Raw genomic sequence first — 19,123 nt, forward strand, 5'->3', positions numbered from 1 at the left:
GTGCTCCTGTATCTTCCCACGATCCAAGACCTGCAGGTTAGGTGGATTGGTTATGCTAAACTGCCCACAATGTCAAAGTTAGGTGAATTAACCGTGCGAAATGCAGGGTTACAGGGACAGGATTGTGGGGGTGGGTCCGGGCGATGGTTTTTGGGGGGGGAGGGGGGTTGGGGTGGACTTGATGAGCCAAATGGCTTGCTTCCAAACTTGGGGTTTTATGATTCTATTCTACTAGTAAAGCATCAGATCAATTGTCTAGTTGCAGAATCATGCCTTTAAGATAACATTTCAGACTTATTTTAGCCAATAATATATTTGGATATATCCTATTCTAACTGAGATGGCAGCACTCTGTCAAGAGTGTACAGTCAGGAGGAAGTGGCCCCTCAGCATTCCCAAGAAGCCTCACAGTATGAAGTCAAAAATAGATGAGACTGATCACCACCTACCATCCAATTGTTAATGAATTTTCAGTTAATGAATTGGTACTACATATAGAATATCAAGTGTAAGGACACAGTTTGGGGACTACAATGTTCATCACCAAGAATGGTTCCCAGCAGTGTATGGGCATATTTGCCAGACTGGACTTGTGGAGACAGCAAAGGGAGAGAAAAACTTAGTTAGCCTGAATGTTATAGGTCTGTTACAAACGTATCTGTCCACGATCATATCAGGAGGAGTGCCCACTTCAGAACTTTCACACAGGATGCCCTCTGTCATGTTGCATGACATCACGATTGTGCTAACTGGGTGATTTTTGAACTAATTTAGCTGCTCAAAACTGGGCATCCAGGAAATGCTATAGGCCAACATCAACAGAATTTTATTCATCTTAATATTTAACTTAACCATCCAGTATTATCACTGTACCATCACTATCAAGTCATGAGACCAATCCTGTTCAATGTGTGTAGAACAGCATTTCAAGGGAGCAGGAGATAAAAATGATCTGCCACCATGGGTGATGCTTCAACACAGCATATGCATGCCAAACAGCAGAAGCAGCACACAGTAGACAGAGTAAACTAGGCCCGCACCATCTGAGATAATGTTTTAAGTAAAAACCGAAGAACTGCGGATGCAAGGAAGACCCTGAACTACCTGTTGCCTACCACTTCAACACACCACCCTGCTCCCTGGCCAATATCTCTGTCTCTGGCTTGCTGCAGTGTTGGGCTTCGCTAGAACACAAGCTAGAGGAACAACACCTCATTTTCCACTTGGAGACCCCACAGCTCTCCGGACTCGATACTGAGTTCAATAACTTTTGTGCCTAAATTATCCCATGTCCCAACCCCCTGCCCCACACATCAGGCCTTGTTACCACAAAGCCTGCCATTACACACCCTCTGTTGTTCGTCACTAACAGTCCCCATTAACAACTATTCACCCTCCTAACCCGACCGTTAGCAACTTCTTTGTCTGTCCAATGGTCTTTCTCTCTCTTTGGGTTCTACTCTATTGTTTACTCTCTACCCCACCCAACTCCCTATTCTCTGCACATAAACTGATGTTTTCCCAGCCACTATCAGTTCTGAGGAAGGTTCACCAGACCAGAAATGTTAACTCTTCTTTCCTTCACAAATGCTGCCAGACCTGCTGAACTGTTCCAGCAACTTTGTTTTTGTTCATGAGATAAAGTTTTATTCAGAACAAACATTAAGGCCAAAGGCCTACATGGTATCAAGCCACAGATCAGCTATAATCTCAATGAATGGTTGTGCAGGCTCGAGGGATTGAATGGCCTACTCCTGTTCCTAATCCATCAGATCCAGGCTCTGGGAATCCCACCTAATCCATTTGTGGATGGGAATAGACAATTGATCAACCAGAGACGATGCTCCATGAATAACGTTAACACAGAGATGTATATGAATATGACAATGTTGAAGTACTTGTGGCCAACTCCAACCAGAATCGTGAAACAGATGATCCATTTCCGCTTCTAAGATGCTCAGAATCATAGTGGCCAATCTTCAGTCAATTTAATTCACTTCACAAGAAATTAAAACATTATTGATTGCACGGAATATATAGAAATTCCTGCTCACCAATTCTCCACTGACTTTGTCAGAAAAATATTCACTTCCACACATCATTATAGTCTTGTTCCAAAAACAGAGAAAGGCATTCAGGTGAGCGACCGCCCTTGACAAACAATCTTTGGTCAAGCATGGCATGAAGAGCCAGAGTAGTAAGGTTAAAGTCGATGGGATTGGTTGAAAATGCTCCACTGGATAGTGTGATTGAAGGTATGTGATTTGTGTGTTTGTGTTAACATCATTTTTAGAGCTTGCGTTTCAAACTAATGTTGGTTAATTTTGTGAAACAGTGGAACAATGATCTCATGCAGCAATGCGTCTGACAGCAGGTGACCACAACTCCCCAGGAATGTTCATGAAAGATTGTTGATACTGTGTGGTTTACGACACAGGAAGTAAACACTGAAGGCATTAGCTTGCTTTAGGTTAGAACAATCTAGGATTGATTTTAAACTTAAAAATCGAAAGATTGAAAGCATTTAGGGCAGTTTTGGAGAGATCTGACTGGGGCAGAAGCAAATTTGGTTTCTCTCCTAGGAAATATAGGCCAGTTCATAGAAAGCTCGGTTAGCTTGGTATAACTGACTAAATTCTAACACTGTTAGACTGGAGCATTTGGTTAGAAATCAACAGAGAATGAAGAAACTGAGAAAGTCTAAGTCTATCCCACTTCCTACAGACAAAGGGAGTGGCCATGGGTACCCGCATTGGCCCAAGCTATGCCCGCCTCTTTTTAGGATACGTGGAACAATCCCTCTAGAAGCTACACTGGCCTTATCCCCCACCTCGTCCTGTTACACTGATGACTTATCGGCACCACCTGGTGCTCCCACGAGGAGCTCAAACAGTTCATCCACTTCACTAACAACTTTCACCCCAACCTTAAGTTCACCTGGACCATCTCCGATACCTCTCTCTCCTTCTTGGACCTCTGTGTTTCTATCTCTGGCAACCACCTGGAAACAGATATCCATTCCAAGCCTACTAACTCCCACAGCTTTCTAGAATACACCTCCTCTCATCTACCTGCCTACAAAAATGCCATCCCCTATTCCTTCGCCTCCGCCTCTGCTCCCGAGAGGAGACATTCCACTCCAAGACATCGCAGATGTCCTCATTTTTCAAGGAACGCAATTTCCACTCCACAGTGGTCGAAAACATCATCAACCGCTTCTCTTGCGTTTCCCACAACTCATCCCTCACCCCAGACCCGCAATAACAACAAAGACAGAATCTCCCTTGTCCTCCTGTACCACCCCACCAATCTCCGGATCCAATGCATCATTCTCCAGTGCTTCCACCATCTGCAATCAGACCCCACTACCAAAGACATTTTCCTCCTCCCCACCTTTATCTGCTTTCTGGAGGGACCCCTTTCTCCAATGGCTCCTTTGTCGGCTCCACACTCCCCACCAGGCCAACCACCCCCAGCACATTTCCCTGCAACCGCAGGAAGTGCTACACCTGCCCCAACACTTACCCCTCACCCCCATCCCAGGCCCCAAGATGACCTTCCTCATTAACAGATGTTCACCTGCACATCTGCTAACGTGGTATGCTGTATCTGCTGTTCCCGATGTGGCCTTCTCTACATCGGGGAAACCAAGCCGAGGCTTGGAAACCGCTCTGTGGAACACCTACGCTCAGTTCACAACAAACAGTTATATCTCCCAGTCGCGAACCATTTCCCCTCCCCATCCCACTCCTTGGATGACATATCCATGCTGGGCCTCCTCCAGTGCCACAACGATATCACCCAAAGGCTGCAGGAACTGCACCTCATATTTCATTTGGGAACTCTGCAGCCCAATGGTATCAATGTGGACTTCATAAGCTTCAAAATGCGTCCCCTGACCGCATCCCAAGACTAGCACAGCTCGTCCACGCCTGCCTAACCTGTCCATTCTTTCTCCCACCTATCCACGCCTCCCACCTCCTTCACCTGTCCATCTTCCCTGGATTGACCAACCCCCACCCTAACTCCCCACCTACACTTACCTTTACTGGCTCCATCTCTACCTCCTTAGCCTGTCCGTCTCCTCTCCACCTATCTGTGCGTTTATCCATTTTCCATTTGCCTCCCCGTCCCCCTCTATTTAGTTCAGAATCCCCTTCCCCTCCCTCAATTCCGAAGAAGGGACCAGACCTGAAACGTCAGCTTTTCTGCTCCTCCGATGCTGCTTGGTCTGCTGTGTTCATCCAGCTCTATACCTTGTTATCTCAAAGTCTAAGTTTTCTGTTTTATGAACATTCAGATATGCAGACTTCACAATTAACGGGACAGAACTGGGGAGAAGCAGTTAAGTCAAACCTAAAGATTTGACATGGAAGGATAATTTCTTCGGATTTGAAATGCTGCAAGGTAATAGTGTTGGTGAACAGATATGATTTTGAAAACTCTTAAAACACACAGAAAACTAAGTTTTTATATTTATTTACCATGGTTTGTTATGTGCAATATTCTTATTGTTATTACTGTTACAATAACAATAATTGTTAAGAAAATCTGCAGGTTTATGTACCTATGTTTCAGTGAGTGATTACTTTAAATGAACAAAATACGATCCGTTAAGCAAATTTCAGTCTGACATCTGACTTGTCCAATAGAAACATCAGCTGGGAACATAACAATAGAATCATTCCTAACAAGCAGGAAACTTGTTGTGGTTGTTGGAGGTCAAGGACAAAGCAAAATGTCTCCAATTGTATTCATTTCACATCCAGCCAGGATTTGACAGAGAGATAATGGGAACTGCAGATGCTGGAGAATTCCAAGATAATAAAATGTGAGGCTGGATGAACACAGCAGGCCAAGCAGCATCTCAGGAGCACAAAAGCTGACGTTTCGGGCCTAGACCCTTCATCAACTGTGCCCTTTCTTTGATCACTGAAGCACAAGTTCAGATATAAGGTAAGGATGGTCTCAAGATGTAGGCGTCCAATTTCAAAAAAAAGAAGCATAGGAATTAGAGATTACAAAGTGTGGAGGTGGATGAACATAGCAGGTCAAGCGACATCTGAGGAGCACAAAAGCTGACGTTTCGGGCCTAGACCGTTCATCAGAAGAGGGAGATGGGGTAAGCATTCTGAAATAAATAGGGAGAGAGGGGGAGGTGGACCGAAGATGGATAGAGGAAAAGATAGGTGGAGAGGAGAGTATGGGTGGCGAGGGGATAGGTCAGTCCGGGGAGGACGGACAGGTCAAGGGGGCAGGATGAGGTTAGTAGGTAGGAAACGGAAGTGCAGCTTGAGGTGGGAGGAGGAGATAGGTGAGAGAAAGAACATGTTAGGGAGGCGGGGACGAGCTGGGCTGGTTTTGGGATGTAGTGGGGGAGGGGAGATTTTGAACCTTGTGAAATCTACATTGATACCATTGGGCTGCAGGGTTCCCAAGTGGAACATGAGTTGCTGTTCCTGCAACCTACGGGTGGCATCATTATGGCACTGCAGGAGGCCCAGGATGGACATGTCGTCTAAGGAATGGCAGGGGGAGGTGAAATGGTTCGCGACTGGGAGGTTTATTGCGAACCGAGCGTAGGTGTTCTGCAAAGCGGTCCCCAAGCTTCCACTTGGTTTCCCCAATGTAGAGGATGCCAAACCGGGTACAGCGGATGCAGTATACCACATTGGCGGATGTGCAGGTGAACATCTGCTTGATGTCCACTGCATCCCAAAACCAGCCCAGCTCGTCCCCCTCTCCTTAACCTGTTCTTCCCCTCATGTATCCCCATCTCCCAACCTCAAGCCAGACCTCCATTTCCTGCTACTAACCTCATCGCGTCCCCTTGACCTGTCCGCCCTCCCTGGACTGACCTATCCCCTCCCTACCTCCCCACCTGTACTGTCCTCTCCACCTATCTTCTCCTCTATCCATCTTCAGTCCGCCTCCCCGTTTCTCCCTATTTATTTCAGAACCCTCTCCCCAACCCCGTTTTCTGATGAAGGGTCTAGGCCCGAAACGTCAGCTTTTGTGCTCCTAAGGTGCTGCTTGGCCTGCTGTGTTCATCCAGCTCCACACTTTGTTATCTTGGATTCTCCAGCATCTGCAGTTCCCATTAGCGCTGATTTCGGAATGGGAATTACTTCAGTTAAACCAAATCAAGAACTGGATTAGCTTGGACATTCTACCCCCCCCCCCCACCCCCGCCAAGGGGAACGCAAGTTAGAACAAAAATTATATGAAACATGTTTTTATTTGACAACACATCTCTACATAATGAAACAAACATCGAGTTTCACAATTTTCTAAATTCTTCCATATTAAATTTCCCTAATGCAGTGTGACTTAGAAACTTAAACTGTCTCACGACAGGTGGCTGGATGAAATTTCTACTTCAGTGGTAACAGACATTTAAATCTGGATAAGAACTTGGATGTGCAGAACACTTGCGGTTAGCAGTTTGTTAAAACTGACGAAGTACATATAATAATCCTATGTGACAATGAATGAAGTGAATCACACAACGCCTGGAGACGTATCGACTTCAATGCAATGTTTCCCTCCGGTATATTTGTGACGATATATCAAGTCCCAATAAAACTCTAAGTCAAATATTCCTAACATCTGCCATGTTTGTTTTACTGTGGCTAACAGAATGGAATTTTCTTCATCTAAAAATTTTGATCTAAGCAATTATTAAAAGTTAGTTGACTATTCATTTAGTATTACAAAAATATCAACTGTCTCAATCTTTCATCCTGAGGCCATTTTAACTATTGATGCCAATTGCACATGAATGTAACATTCAATATATCATGCAGCAGCAAAGTTATGAATTCAGCCTTGAAAGTGCACAACATAATGAACGTGCACTGAAGTACCACGAATATTCCAAAGTACAAATAAACTTACATTTCAATAAAAATGGATCCAAAAGGCAGGATTCCACCCAGGCATACTATAACAGCTGGCTCCATGAACCTATTTAATAAGACAAAAATTAGCAATATTCAATTTAACACAGGATGTCAAAAGTGTCATCTGTTGATCTGGCACTTTCCAGAAGAGATTCCTACTATGGAGATGCTTTTTCTTTTGGTTGCGTTCCACATTCTTTGGCCCAGCAAGGGTAGAACTTTAACAGCTTTTGCATATTTTTACCAACAGAGGAAGCATTCTTTTTTCACTCCAATGAAGAAAACTGAATTTTTTCTCAAACCTTGTGAGAGCACTGAAGTAAAGCTAGATAAACATTGTTTTCCACAATTCACTCATCATTAATACAAGCCTATTAAAAATGTTAAATTACTAGCATAAGCACCCTGTTGCATGCTAGTGAGCGCTATAAGCAAATATGTGACAGCTGCAACTACATTGTATCAAGTCTTCCATAGACTGGAGATGATAACTAAGTCAGGCTGAAACACCGGTTATGGTGGGGATGGGGGTGGCAAGGCAGTAGAGAAAAATCAGATCTAAAATCACTAAAGGTCTTAAAACAAGAGGTCTGTGACCACTTATTTTTCATTCCCTTCCTTTTTGAAGCTAGCTTAATTCTTGCATTTTCACTGCTTGAGATAATTTCTCAGTCACGCAGCAATTCATCTTTCTGAGTTCGTTCATATAAAATAATCCTAAATTGTTAACCTCTAGCTACATTATGGCAGTTCATATTTAGCACTCTTAGCTTCTTTCTCCTAGTTCTCTACCTCCCTCATTTTAAAGAGTATGCTACTTTAGTTTCTGAACAAGCAAGACGGGGTCATAAGTTCAAGTCATGGCAAATTGCAAATGTGAATTTGATAAATTGCCTCTCAACATCCTCTGAAGTGGCCTGGGCAAGTTAGCAGTAAAACCACAACCTACAATAAATGCAGACCTCGCCACATCACAAGAATGAAGTAAATTATTCAGCTTTATAAAGGGCAAATTCAAACATGAACTAATTTTTCTAAAAACTGAAAGACTAGCATGTAAATAATATCTTCCACAACTTCGGGACATCCCAACCTGCTTCACCCCACAAAATACTCTGGCTCAGATTTTCTTCTGACCAGAAGGTCATAATGCCAGTTTTGATCGGAGTTGTGCATGGGACCCTGTGAAGGCTCTCCAAAGAAATTGTCCAGGAAACTGAACGTTCCAGTGGGCAGTTCCTCTACAGCTGGAACCCTCAAAGTCTCATTTAAATTGGATTTGGTGGATGTTTTTGATATGATTAAGTAAAATAGTTATGCAGGAAAAGTTAGATTATTGAGTGCTCAACTAACTACTAAACTGGCTTCTTACGTATCTTTCACATCCTTAACTATACCTCCTCCAGAACCCTTACAGCACCCAGGGCCTAAACAAACCTCTACACAACTGCTAGCCACAAATCCCCTCAGATCTGACACCAACCTTTTCCACCCAGTTTGCTGGGCCAGATTTCTCCCGCTCATCCAACCCAACCTGCCCTAAACAGTGCATTACTTAACTTGCCACCTTACACACTACCTCTTTTCCCATTTGACATGCTGCTCACCTGGCATCTTACCACTTCTGCAGCTGCCACCCTATTCTGCCAATACCCTAACACCACATTTACTTCATGTACCTATTGTTGTACTGTAGCCGTCAAAGCGCCTGTCAGGATGTTTAACTTTCAAACTAGGGCAGCTGAAAGCTGTGAAAAGGGGGTCCAATTTGCCTTGATAATTCTTGTAGTAGGTAGCAGCGAGTTCATTCAGGTATTTAACGGGAATTGGATTTTTATCTGAGAAGGATGACCAAGGAAGAGAAGATCACGCAGGGCTACGGGAAGAAGTGGTAGGAAAATGGTGCTTTTTTTCCCTCATTCAGAGAACTTCCACAAACGTGAAAGATCAAAGGGCCTCCTTCAGTACTTTAGTAACTCTGAGATTCTGGGAATGATGCTTTTTGATGGATAAATAACACCTGGAAGAGAGGAAGATCTCTTCTCTTAAAGCACTATCAAACCTTTTACATCTACATGATGTGTTGGCAGATGCTCACTCTATTTAGTATTTCCTTTGAAAGAGGCGACTTCAGACAGTTCCTTAATAACTCCAATGGAAGTTTCAGCCTGTTTTAGGTGCTCAATTCTTGGGGGTGGGATTTGAAATCATAATCTTTGGGTAATACCTTTCAGGTACACATGCTGACAGTCCAACTTTGTATTTCTTTTTTTTAAAACACATGAAGTAACAATTTGTGCTAGGCAATGAAGTATGACTCATGTCTACACTATAGCAATAGGAAAAAGCCAATGAAACGTGCAAAACTGATCACTTTCCTTCTGTATGATTTTCTACACTTAGTATTACGGCACAAATTAGCCTTGGTTCGTGCACAATCACAGAACATAGAACAGTAAAGCACAGGAACGGGTACTTTTGCCCACCATGTCTGATGGCATTCTAAACTAATCCCACTTGCCTGTACATGGTCCATATCTGTCTATTCCCAGCCCTAAGAGCCGCTTATACATTGTTATCAGCTTTGCTTTTACCACCTCCTGTGGCAAAGTGTTCCAGCCACCTACCACCCTCTGTATAAAGCAAAAACTTTCCTTGCATATCTCCTTTAAATTCTCCCCATCTCACCTTAAATACATGTCCACAGTATTTAGCATTTCTACCTTGGGGAAAAAGGCCTTCAACCATCCACGCCACTCAATTTTATCTACTATCAGGTCTCCCCTCAGCCTCCAACACTCAAGCGAAAAACACCCAAGTATGTCAACCTCTCCTTACAGTTAACGCACTCCAATCTGGGCAAAATCCTGGTAAACTTCTTCTGCACCCTCTCCAAAGCCTCCACATCCATCCTACTGCAAACAGTATTCCAAATGTGGCTTAAATAAAGTTTTATACACCTGCAACATGTCTTGCCAACTTTTGTACTTCATGCCCTGCCTGATGAAGACAAGAATGCCATATGCCTTCTTAACCACTTTATCCACTAGTATTGCCACTTTCAGGGCTTGCACTCTAAGGGTCCAATGCGTGGAAGGGTCCTGCCATTTACTGTATACTTTTCTCTTACATTTGACCTCCCAAAATGCATCACCACACTTGTCCAGATTAAACTTCACCTGCTAATTCTCTGCCCAGCCTTCCAACTCATCTATATCCTGCTATATCCTTTGACAACTCGCATCACTATCCACAGCACCACCAATTTTTGGGCCGTCTGCAAAATTACTGATCAGAACACTCACATTTTCATCCAATTCATTTATATATTATAAACATTACAAAAATATAAACATTATATAGTTTAAGCACTGACCCTTGCAGAAAACCACTGGTTACAGACTCTAGCCAGAAAAACACACTTCCCACAATTACCCTCTGTCTTCTACAAATAAGCCAGTTTTGTATCTAACCTGCCAACTTACATTGGATGCCATGTGATTTAATCTTCAGGATCAGCTGATGCGGGGGGCGGGTACACAGACCTTGTCACAGAGTCATACAGCATGGAAACAGATCCTGAGGTCAAATAGGATCAGGCCAACCATGCTCCCAAACTGAACCAGTCCCACTTGGTCTGTATGCCTCTCAACCTTTCCAATTCAAATACTTATTCTAATGCCTTGTGAATGTTGTAATTGTACCTGCATCCACCACTTCCTCTGGCAGTTCATTTCACACATGAATCACTCCGTGTAAATCAAAAGTTGCCCCTCATCCTTTTTTAAAACTTTCTCCTATCACCATAAAAAAAAGCCCCATAGTTTTGAGGTAGTGGGAACTGCAGATGCTGGAGAATCCAAGATAATAAAATGTGAGGCTGGATGAACACAGCAGGCCAAGCAGCATCTCAGGAGCACAAAAGCTGATGTTTCAGGCCTAGACCCTTCAGAGTTTTGAACTACTCCACCCTGGGAAAAGGCCATTACCTTTGACCTTACCTATGCCCCTCATTTTATAAACCTCTATACAGTAACCCCTTAACTTCCTATGCTCCAGGGAAAAAAGATCTGTCTATCTGGCCTCTCCTTACAACACAAACCCTCCATTCCCAACAACATCCTGGTAAATCTTATCTGAATCCTCTTCAATTTAACAATATCCTGCCTGCAGCAGTGTGACCAGAAGTGCATACAGAAGTCCAGAAGAAGCCTCAATGTCCTGTTGAACATCAATGTGACATCTCAACTCCCATACTCAAAAAGTCCATAGGACCATATGAGCAGAAATTATAGGCCCATTCGGCCTTTCAAGTCTGCTCTGCCATTCAATCATGACTGCTAAGTTTTTCAACCCCATTCTCCTGCTTTCTCCCTGAAACCTTTGATCCCCTTAACAATCAAGAACCTATCTCTGTATAACTATACAAAATGAGCTGGCCTTCACAGCCTTCTGTGGCAATAAATTCAACAGATTCACCACTCTCTGGCTGAAGGCATTTCTCCTTATCTTCATTCTAAAGGGTCTTCCCTTTACTCTAAGGCTGTGCTCTCGGATCCTAGTCTCTCCTGCCAATGGAAACATCTTCCTAACGTCCACTCCGTCCAGGTCTTTCAGTATTCTGTAAGTTTCAACTGGATCCCCCCGTCGTGCTTCTAAACTCACTTGCATACAGACCTGGAGTCGTCAAATATTCCTGTGGCAAGCCTTTCATTCCTGGGATCATTCTCAAGAGCCTCTTCTGGAATTGCTCCAGGGCCAGTACATCCTTTGTAAGGTATGGGGCCCAAAATTGCTCACAATATTCTAAATGTGGTCTGACCAGAATTTTATAAAGCCTTAGAAGTACATCCCTGCTTTTATGTTCTAGTCCTCTCAAGAAAAATGCCAACATTGTAATTGCCTTCCAAACTACCAACTCAACCTGCAAGTTTACCTTAAGGGAAACCTGGACTACGACTCCCAAGTTCCTTTGCGCTTCAGATTTCTGAATTTTCTCCCCAGTTAGAAAATAGTCCATGCCTCTATTCTTCCTACCAAAGTGCATGACCTCATACTTTCCCCACATTGTATTCTATCTGCCACTTCTAACCTAACCTAAATCTTTCTGCAGCCTTCACCCGACCTCTTCAATACTACCTGTCCCTCCACCTATCTTTGAATCATTTGCAAACTTAGCCAGAATACCTTCAACTCCTTCATCTAGATAATTAATACGTAAAGTGAAAAGTCATGGCCTTTGTTGCACACCACTAGTCACCAGCTTCCACCCTTTATAGGAACTTTTTAATCTCCACTCTCTACTTTCTGCCAGACAACCAATCTTCTATCCATGCTCGTACCTCCAACACCATTGGGCTTTATCTCACTCAGCAGCCTCCTGTGCTGCACCTTATCAAAGGCCTTCCAGAAGTCCAGATAGATGACACCCATTGGGTCTTCCTGGTCCAACGTACTCGTTAACACCTCAAATGAATTCTAACAGATTTTCAGACATGATCTCCCCTGAATGAAATAATGCTGTTTTTGCCCAGCACTTCCAAGTTTTCAGAAATCTCATCCATCACAATGGACTCCAAAATCTTACCAATGACCGAGGTCAGGCTAATTGGTCTATAAATTTTCTGCTCTTTGCCTTACTCCCTTCTTAAACAGGGTATTACATTAGTAAGTTTCCAGTCCTCTGGGACCCTCCCTCACTCCAGTGATTCCCGAAAGATCACTACTAATGCTTCAATTATCTCTTCGGCTATTTCCTTCAGTAGTCTGGGATGAAGCCATCTGGTCCAGGTGATTTATCCTTAAGAATTTGCAGTTTTTCTAGCGCCTTCTCCTTAGTAATGGCCACCATACTCACCCCTGCACCCCAACTCTCGGAGTTTTGGGATATTACTCACGTCTTCCATCATGAAGACTGATGCAAAGTACTTATTCAGTCCCTCAGCCATTTCTTCGTTTCCCATTACTACTTCTCCAGTGGCCCAATATCCACTTTTGCCTCTCTTCTGTCCTTTGCATGTCTAAAGAACCTCTTGCAATTTGTTTTTATATTACTGACTAGCTTACCCTCATATTTAATCTTCTCCCTGCTTATTTCTTTTCTCGCTGATTCTGTTCATCTTTGTAGGTTTCCCAACACTGACTTCCCACTGTCCTTTACCACATTATATGCTTTCTCCTTTGCTTTTATGGTGTCCCTGACTTCCCTTGTCAGCTGTGGTTGCCTCATCCTCTCTTTGTTATGCTTCTTTCCCTAGGGACAAATTTCTGCTGTGGGTCCCAAATTACCCCCAGAAACCCCTGTCATTGCTGTTCCACTGTCTTTCCTGCTATGCTCCTCTCCCAGCCAATTCTGTAATTGCCTTTATTTATCTGGAATTCCATTACACTTGATTTCACCTTCTCCCTCTCCAACGGCAGAGGGAGTTCTATTGTATCACGGTCACTGCCTCCTAGGGGTTCCCTCACCTTAAGCTCCCTTATCACGCCTGCTCATGGCACAACATTAAGTCCAGTTGTGCCTGTTCCCTACTGGCTCCACCATGAACTGCTCCAAAAGGCCATCTTGCAATTCACTACCAGTCTGATTTTCCCAGTCTACCTGCATACTAAAATCGCACATGATCAGTATAATCTTGCCTTTCTTATATGCCTTTTCTATCTCCAGGTGTATCCTGTGCTCCAAATCTTGACTACTGTTAGGAAGCTGGTACACAACTCTCATTATGTTTTTTTTTTAATGTTTGTGGTTCCTCAACTCTGCCCACACAGAATCTATATCATCTGACCCTACTGTTTCTTGCTATTGATTTAATTTTAATTTTATTTCTTACAAATAAGACAATCCCACACCCTGCCCACCTGCCTGTCTTTTCAACAGGACGCATATCCTTGGATGGTTAGCTCCCAATCCTGATCCACTCGCAGTCATGTTTCGATGATGTCCACTGTATCATAACTACCAATTTCGATCTGCGCCAGAAGCTCAGTTACCTTATTTCATACACCGCGTGCATTCGGATACAACACCTTCAGTCCTGTACTGACTGTCCCTCTTCTCATTGTCATTCATTTATCCTGTGTACTTGAAATTTGATTCCTAACCCTTTCCAAACAGACTGTCACATTTTGTGTGCTGGAGACTTTAATAACCTCTCCTGAGTTCTCTCTTTTCATATTTTTCCAAGCAGTTGAATCCACTTCCACAGATGTTAACCTGCTGCTTTGTTTCCCAATGACCATTCTACTTCTTGGCATTTTACCAATCCCTTTCCCCCACCCCCATTTTCTAGTTTAAGGTCCTCTTGACCACCCTATTTACCCTTTTTGCCAGAACACTGGTCTCAGATGTGTTCAGGCCTCTAACAGATCCCACTAGTTCCACTACTGATACCAGTGCTCCGTGAAAATGAATCAGCCTTTCCATAGAAGAGGTGGCATTGTTGTGCCTTCTTGACTGTCGCAGGAAGTCCAGGACAGGTTTTCAGTTATTGTGACTCCAAGGAACGTGACGTTCTCCATGCTCTCAACGCCAGTTCCAATGGTGCAGATGGGAGCAGAGTCTCCATTTTTCTTTCTGATGTCAATGATTAGTTCTTTAATTTTGCCGATGCTACAACAGGGGTTGTTTCCACTGCACCACGTCACCAAGCCCCCTATCTCCCTTCTGTATTTTAACTTATTGTTGTCAGATATCCGTCCCACTATGGCAACGTGGCCAGCAAACTTGTAGATGGCTTTCATTTGGAATTTGGCAACACGGCTGTTCAGGAGAACAGGGAGTACACTGGGCGGCTGAGGACACATCCTTGGGGGGGGGCTCCAGTGTGGAGTGTTATTGTGGAGGTGCAGTTATCCATCTTCACTGATCACAGTTTTTGGGTCAGAAAGCTGAGGATCTAATAGCGGAGGGCAGAACTGAGACCAAGGTCAGAGTTTTGAGATCAGCCTGGAGGGAATAATGGTATTGAAGGCGGAGCTGCAGTCAATGAGCAGGAGTCTGACGTAGGTGTCTTTGTTGTCCAGATGTTTCAGGGATGAGTGCAGGGCTATGGATATGGCATCTGCTGTGGACCTGTCATGTCAGTCGGCAAATTGCAGGGAATCAAGACAGGCTGGGAAGACTGGAGTTGACAAGGGCTATGACCTGCCTCTCAAAACACTTCATGATTATTGAGGTCAAAGCCACTGGGTGGTAGTCACTAAGGTACATTGCATGCGCTTTCTTGGGTACGGCCATGATGGTGGTCTTCTTGAAGCAGATGGGGACTTCGGCTTGTAGGAGGGAGAGGCTGAAGGTGTCAGTGAATGCCTCTGCCAGTTGGGTCACACATGAAATGAGTGCTCGGCAAGGGACAGCGTGTGGGCCCATCGCTTTCCTTGGATTGACTCCCAGGAAGACCAATCTGTTGTCTGCAGCAGTGACTGAGGGAGCAAGTGTGTCCGGGGCTGTGGGCAGGTGTCTCTGCATATCTTCTCCATCACCAAGATTGTCTCCTTACATCCATTATTTTGAACTCATCCAAACTCAGCTGCTCATACGCTACCATTCCCCTCTCTTGTTCACCCTATTAGTGATCTATACTGGTCCCTAATTCAAACAATGCCGCAGTTAAAAAGGTTCTGACTATTGTTTTTAAATTTTTCTGAGTTTTGCCATTGCCATCTCTTCATCCCCAGCCCGACAATTTGCAGAGATGATTGCACTCCTCCAATTCTGGCCTTTGTTGTCTCTTCCCCCACTCTATGATTCTAATCACTCCAATAAGATTTTGAGTAATCCAAAATGAAAGACAGAAAAAAAAAAACTGGCTATAAGTGTTGCTCCTTCTTTGAGGTATTTTCAGCATTGGAGTTGACTTCTTTGAATTCTAGGAACAGTAATTAGTGTTTTATAAACTGCTGCATTGCTAGATAGATAGACAAAGGCAGTGACCACTAGGGAAGTAAATCAAACTGATAAATAAAGCTGCAATGCTGTGTGACCCAGCAGTGAATCAGCACAGTTGATAGTTCTGCTTTTTGATTTCAAGTAGGTCTTTTACCCAGGGTTGGGGAGTCCAAAACTAGAGGGCATGGCTTTAAGATAAGAAGGAAAAGACTTAAAAAGGACCTATGGGACAACTTTTTCATGCAGATGGTGGTATGTGTATGAAATGAGCTGCCAGAGAAAGTGGTAGAGTCTGGTAGAATTAAAACATTTAAAAAGGCATCTGGATAGATATATGAATAGGAAGGGTTGAGAGAGATATGGGCCAAATGCTGACAAATGGGACTAGATTTATTTCAAATGTTTGGTCAACATGGACAAGTTGGACTGAAGGGTCTATTTTCATGTTGCACATTTCTGACTATGACTAGCTATTGTGCCCCCACTTACCTCAGTCCTAAGCTCTGGAGTTCTCTTCAGAAACATCTCCACCTCTCTTTTCTTTCCCAAAATATTTCTCAAAACCTGCCTCTTTAACCAGGCTTGTAGCCATCAATCGAATGTTATTTTCTATGGATAAGTGTTATATTTTTGATAACTGTTCTTCCGTTTACCGTTCATCAATAGTTTGAACATCTGCTCACGTACTCAGTAATGTATGCCCCAGGCTAGCACCACATGCAACAACTTCCTGTGACTACATCCTACAGAATACATAAGGTTGATTCTGAACAGTATAGCTGATGTCCTGAAGAAGCAGAAGCAGTGGCATAGGGGTTATGTCATTGTACTAGCAACCCAGACTGCCAGGCTAATAATCTGGGGGAATACTGACAAAAAGAGTCATATCAAGCTTGAAACTTTAATACTGATTCTCTCTTCACACACACTGCCAGACTGCTGAGTTTCTGCAACTTTCTGTTGTAGTGTTCTTGGGTAGAGTTTGAGTCCTTCTCTAGCAGATGGATGAAACTTGAAATCAAAATCTGAAACTTAAATCTAGTCTAATGGCGATCCTGTTGTCAAGTGTAATAAAGGCCTGTCTGGTTCAGTAGTGTCCTTTAAGGAATGCAATCTACTGTACCTGGTCTGGCCTACATGTGACTCCAGGGCTACAGCAATGTGGTTGACTTTGAACTACCTTCTCGAATGACTCATCAAGCCATTCAGCTCAAGGGCAATTGCCAAAAACAAATGTTGGCTTTGCCAGTGATGCCATTTCCCATGCAAGAATTAAACAAAACACATCTGATGGTGTCCAATGTCATTTGAACAATACAAGTGAAACTGCAATCTGCTCTGAATGTCACAATAAAATTTAGCTCCACACGTGGAATATTGGAGTTTAACAGATCTGAAATATGAAAAAAAGCATTTCATATATCTTTACTTTTGAAGAACAAATCATCCATAGCCCCATATTTAATGCTTTTCCTTCGTACTCACCACTTCTTTTCTGGAATTGGGCGTGGTACTGCATTAACACGACATGGAAAGTTGGGCTGCCCTGACATGTTCCGACCAAGAATAGTGCCCACCAAGTTCAGTGGGAGGATGACAAAAAAACAGATGCAGCACACAGCAACCTTTGTGAAGATAAAAGAACATATAAAAAATAAACTTAACTTCCTGCATTCGTTAGACATATACTGCATGTTGGAAACATTTTGATAAAGTGTAATTCGAAACCAGAGCGCCCAGGACCCATTAAGATCGCATATAGGTAATGGATAACAGAGTGCTGTACAGTCTTTATAAAAACTGAGCTCAATCGATAAAGATGGAGATTATTGAGAATTTCCTTGTACAACATAGGAAATGATTAAAGGTCACAATGGATCAATCAAGATGGGAAGATTCAAATATAAGAATAGAAATCATTCAGGTATGAACTTGACGTAAAAAATCCTAACATCACAAAGCTCCTAAGTGATCTGCAATGTCTATTCCTGATCACTAAGACTACTTTTAAAACAAGTAGTGTTCTCTTGGTCTAGGCTATTATAGATGGAAACATTGGCCATGAGTCTCTCTCAGTCATTCTTGGATTTTAAAATATGGAAAAGCTGAACCGATCGGTCTTTCTTCAAAAAAAGAACAACTCTGGCCTCAGGTTTTTGTCCTTTATTGTACCACTTCCTGCTTATAAAACACGCCCGAAACATCACTGCTTACTCACAGCGAATCCAATAGAAGCTTCCCTGTAATATTTAGGTTAATAAAACAATTTAAAATAACAAAAGTGCAGTTCAGATTGGAATGTCACATCAGTCCTGGCAAAGCGCAATAACCTATATCTGGTTCACTGAGGAAAAAGATCTGACATAGCGAATGGAAAAGAAAAAGGAGGTTCAATTAGATGTCCTTGGTTAATTCACTTATCCAACGTGAGATCCTCTGTACACCATTAGAAAGACAGTGTACATGCGCCATCCAGCAGCAGTTTAAGACAACAGCAGTGCCTAAGTAGCAGTCAAAAACAGAGGTTCTTAAGGCAATAAGGGGAATTTATACTGCCAACTTTTCGCTGTTTATGTATGCACGTGGTTTTCTCACATTTATCTTAATTGATAAGATCAGTCTTCAGTTCTTAACTCAGGGTTGTATGGTTGGGAAGAGATCCCACGCTTTGGAAGCATCATCGACAGCTATGGGTTAGGTGCTGGAAGACTGGCTAATGTGGTGCCATTTTTTAAAAAAAGGGTGGTAAGGAAAAGCCAGAGAACTACAGATTGGTGAACTTGATGTCACTAGTGGGTAAGTTCCTCGAGGGGATTCTGAGATGGGGACAGGACTTAAACGCACTCAGAAAGGCAAGGACTAATCAGGGATAGTCAACATATCTGTGGGCACGGGAAATAGTATTTCACTGATTTGACAAAGAAGATTGAGGAGGGGAGAGTGGTAGACGTCATCTATATGGACGTCAGCAAGGCATTTGACAAGGTTCTGCATGGTGGACTGATTAACAAAGTTAGATTATGTGGAATCTGAGGGAGCTAGCCAATTCGATACAAAATTGGCTTGAAGGCAGAAGACAAAGGATGGTGGTGGAGGGCTGTTTTTTGGACTGGAAGCCTGTGACCAGTGGTATGCCACAAGGATCGGTGGTGGGTCCACTGTTCTTTGTCATTTCTGCAGGTGATTTGGATGTGTATATAGAAGGTATGGTTAGTAAGTTTGCAGATGATACCAAAATTGGTGGTGTAGTGGAGAGTGAAGGAGGTTACCTGAGAGTACAACAGGGCCTTGATCAGATGGCCCAATGGGCAGAGGAGAGGCAGATGAAGTT

General features: G+C 43.2%; 1 protein-coding gene across 1 annotated transcript in view; it reads right to left on the bottom strand.

Moving 5' to 3' along the window:
- Window positions 1–19,123, bottom strand: part of tm9sf3 (transmembrane 9 superfamily member 3) — a 114,895-nt gene that overhangs the window by 17,921 nt on the left and 77,851 nt on the right. Inside the window, exons 10-11 of the mRNA XM_048563575.1 lie at window positions 17,278–17,417; window positions 6,898–6,966 (exon numbers count right to left, since the gene is read on the bottom strand). Coding sequence (XP_048419532.1) covers window positions 6,898–6,966; window positions 17,278–17,417 — 209 coding nt within the window. The remainder of the gene's footprint in view (window positions 1–6,897; window positions 6,967–17,277; window positions 17,418–19,123) is intronic.

The sequence above is a fragment of the Stegostoma tigrinum genome, chromosome 37, assembly GCF_030684315.1.
Source record: "Stegostoma tigrinum isolate sSteTig4 chromosome 37, sSteTig4.hap1, whole genome shotgun sequence".
NCBI classification, from domain to species: Eukaryota; Metazoa; Chordata; class Chondrichthyes; order Orectolobiformes; family Stegostomatidae; genus Stegostoma; species Stegostoma tigrinum.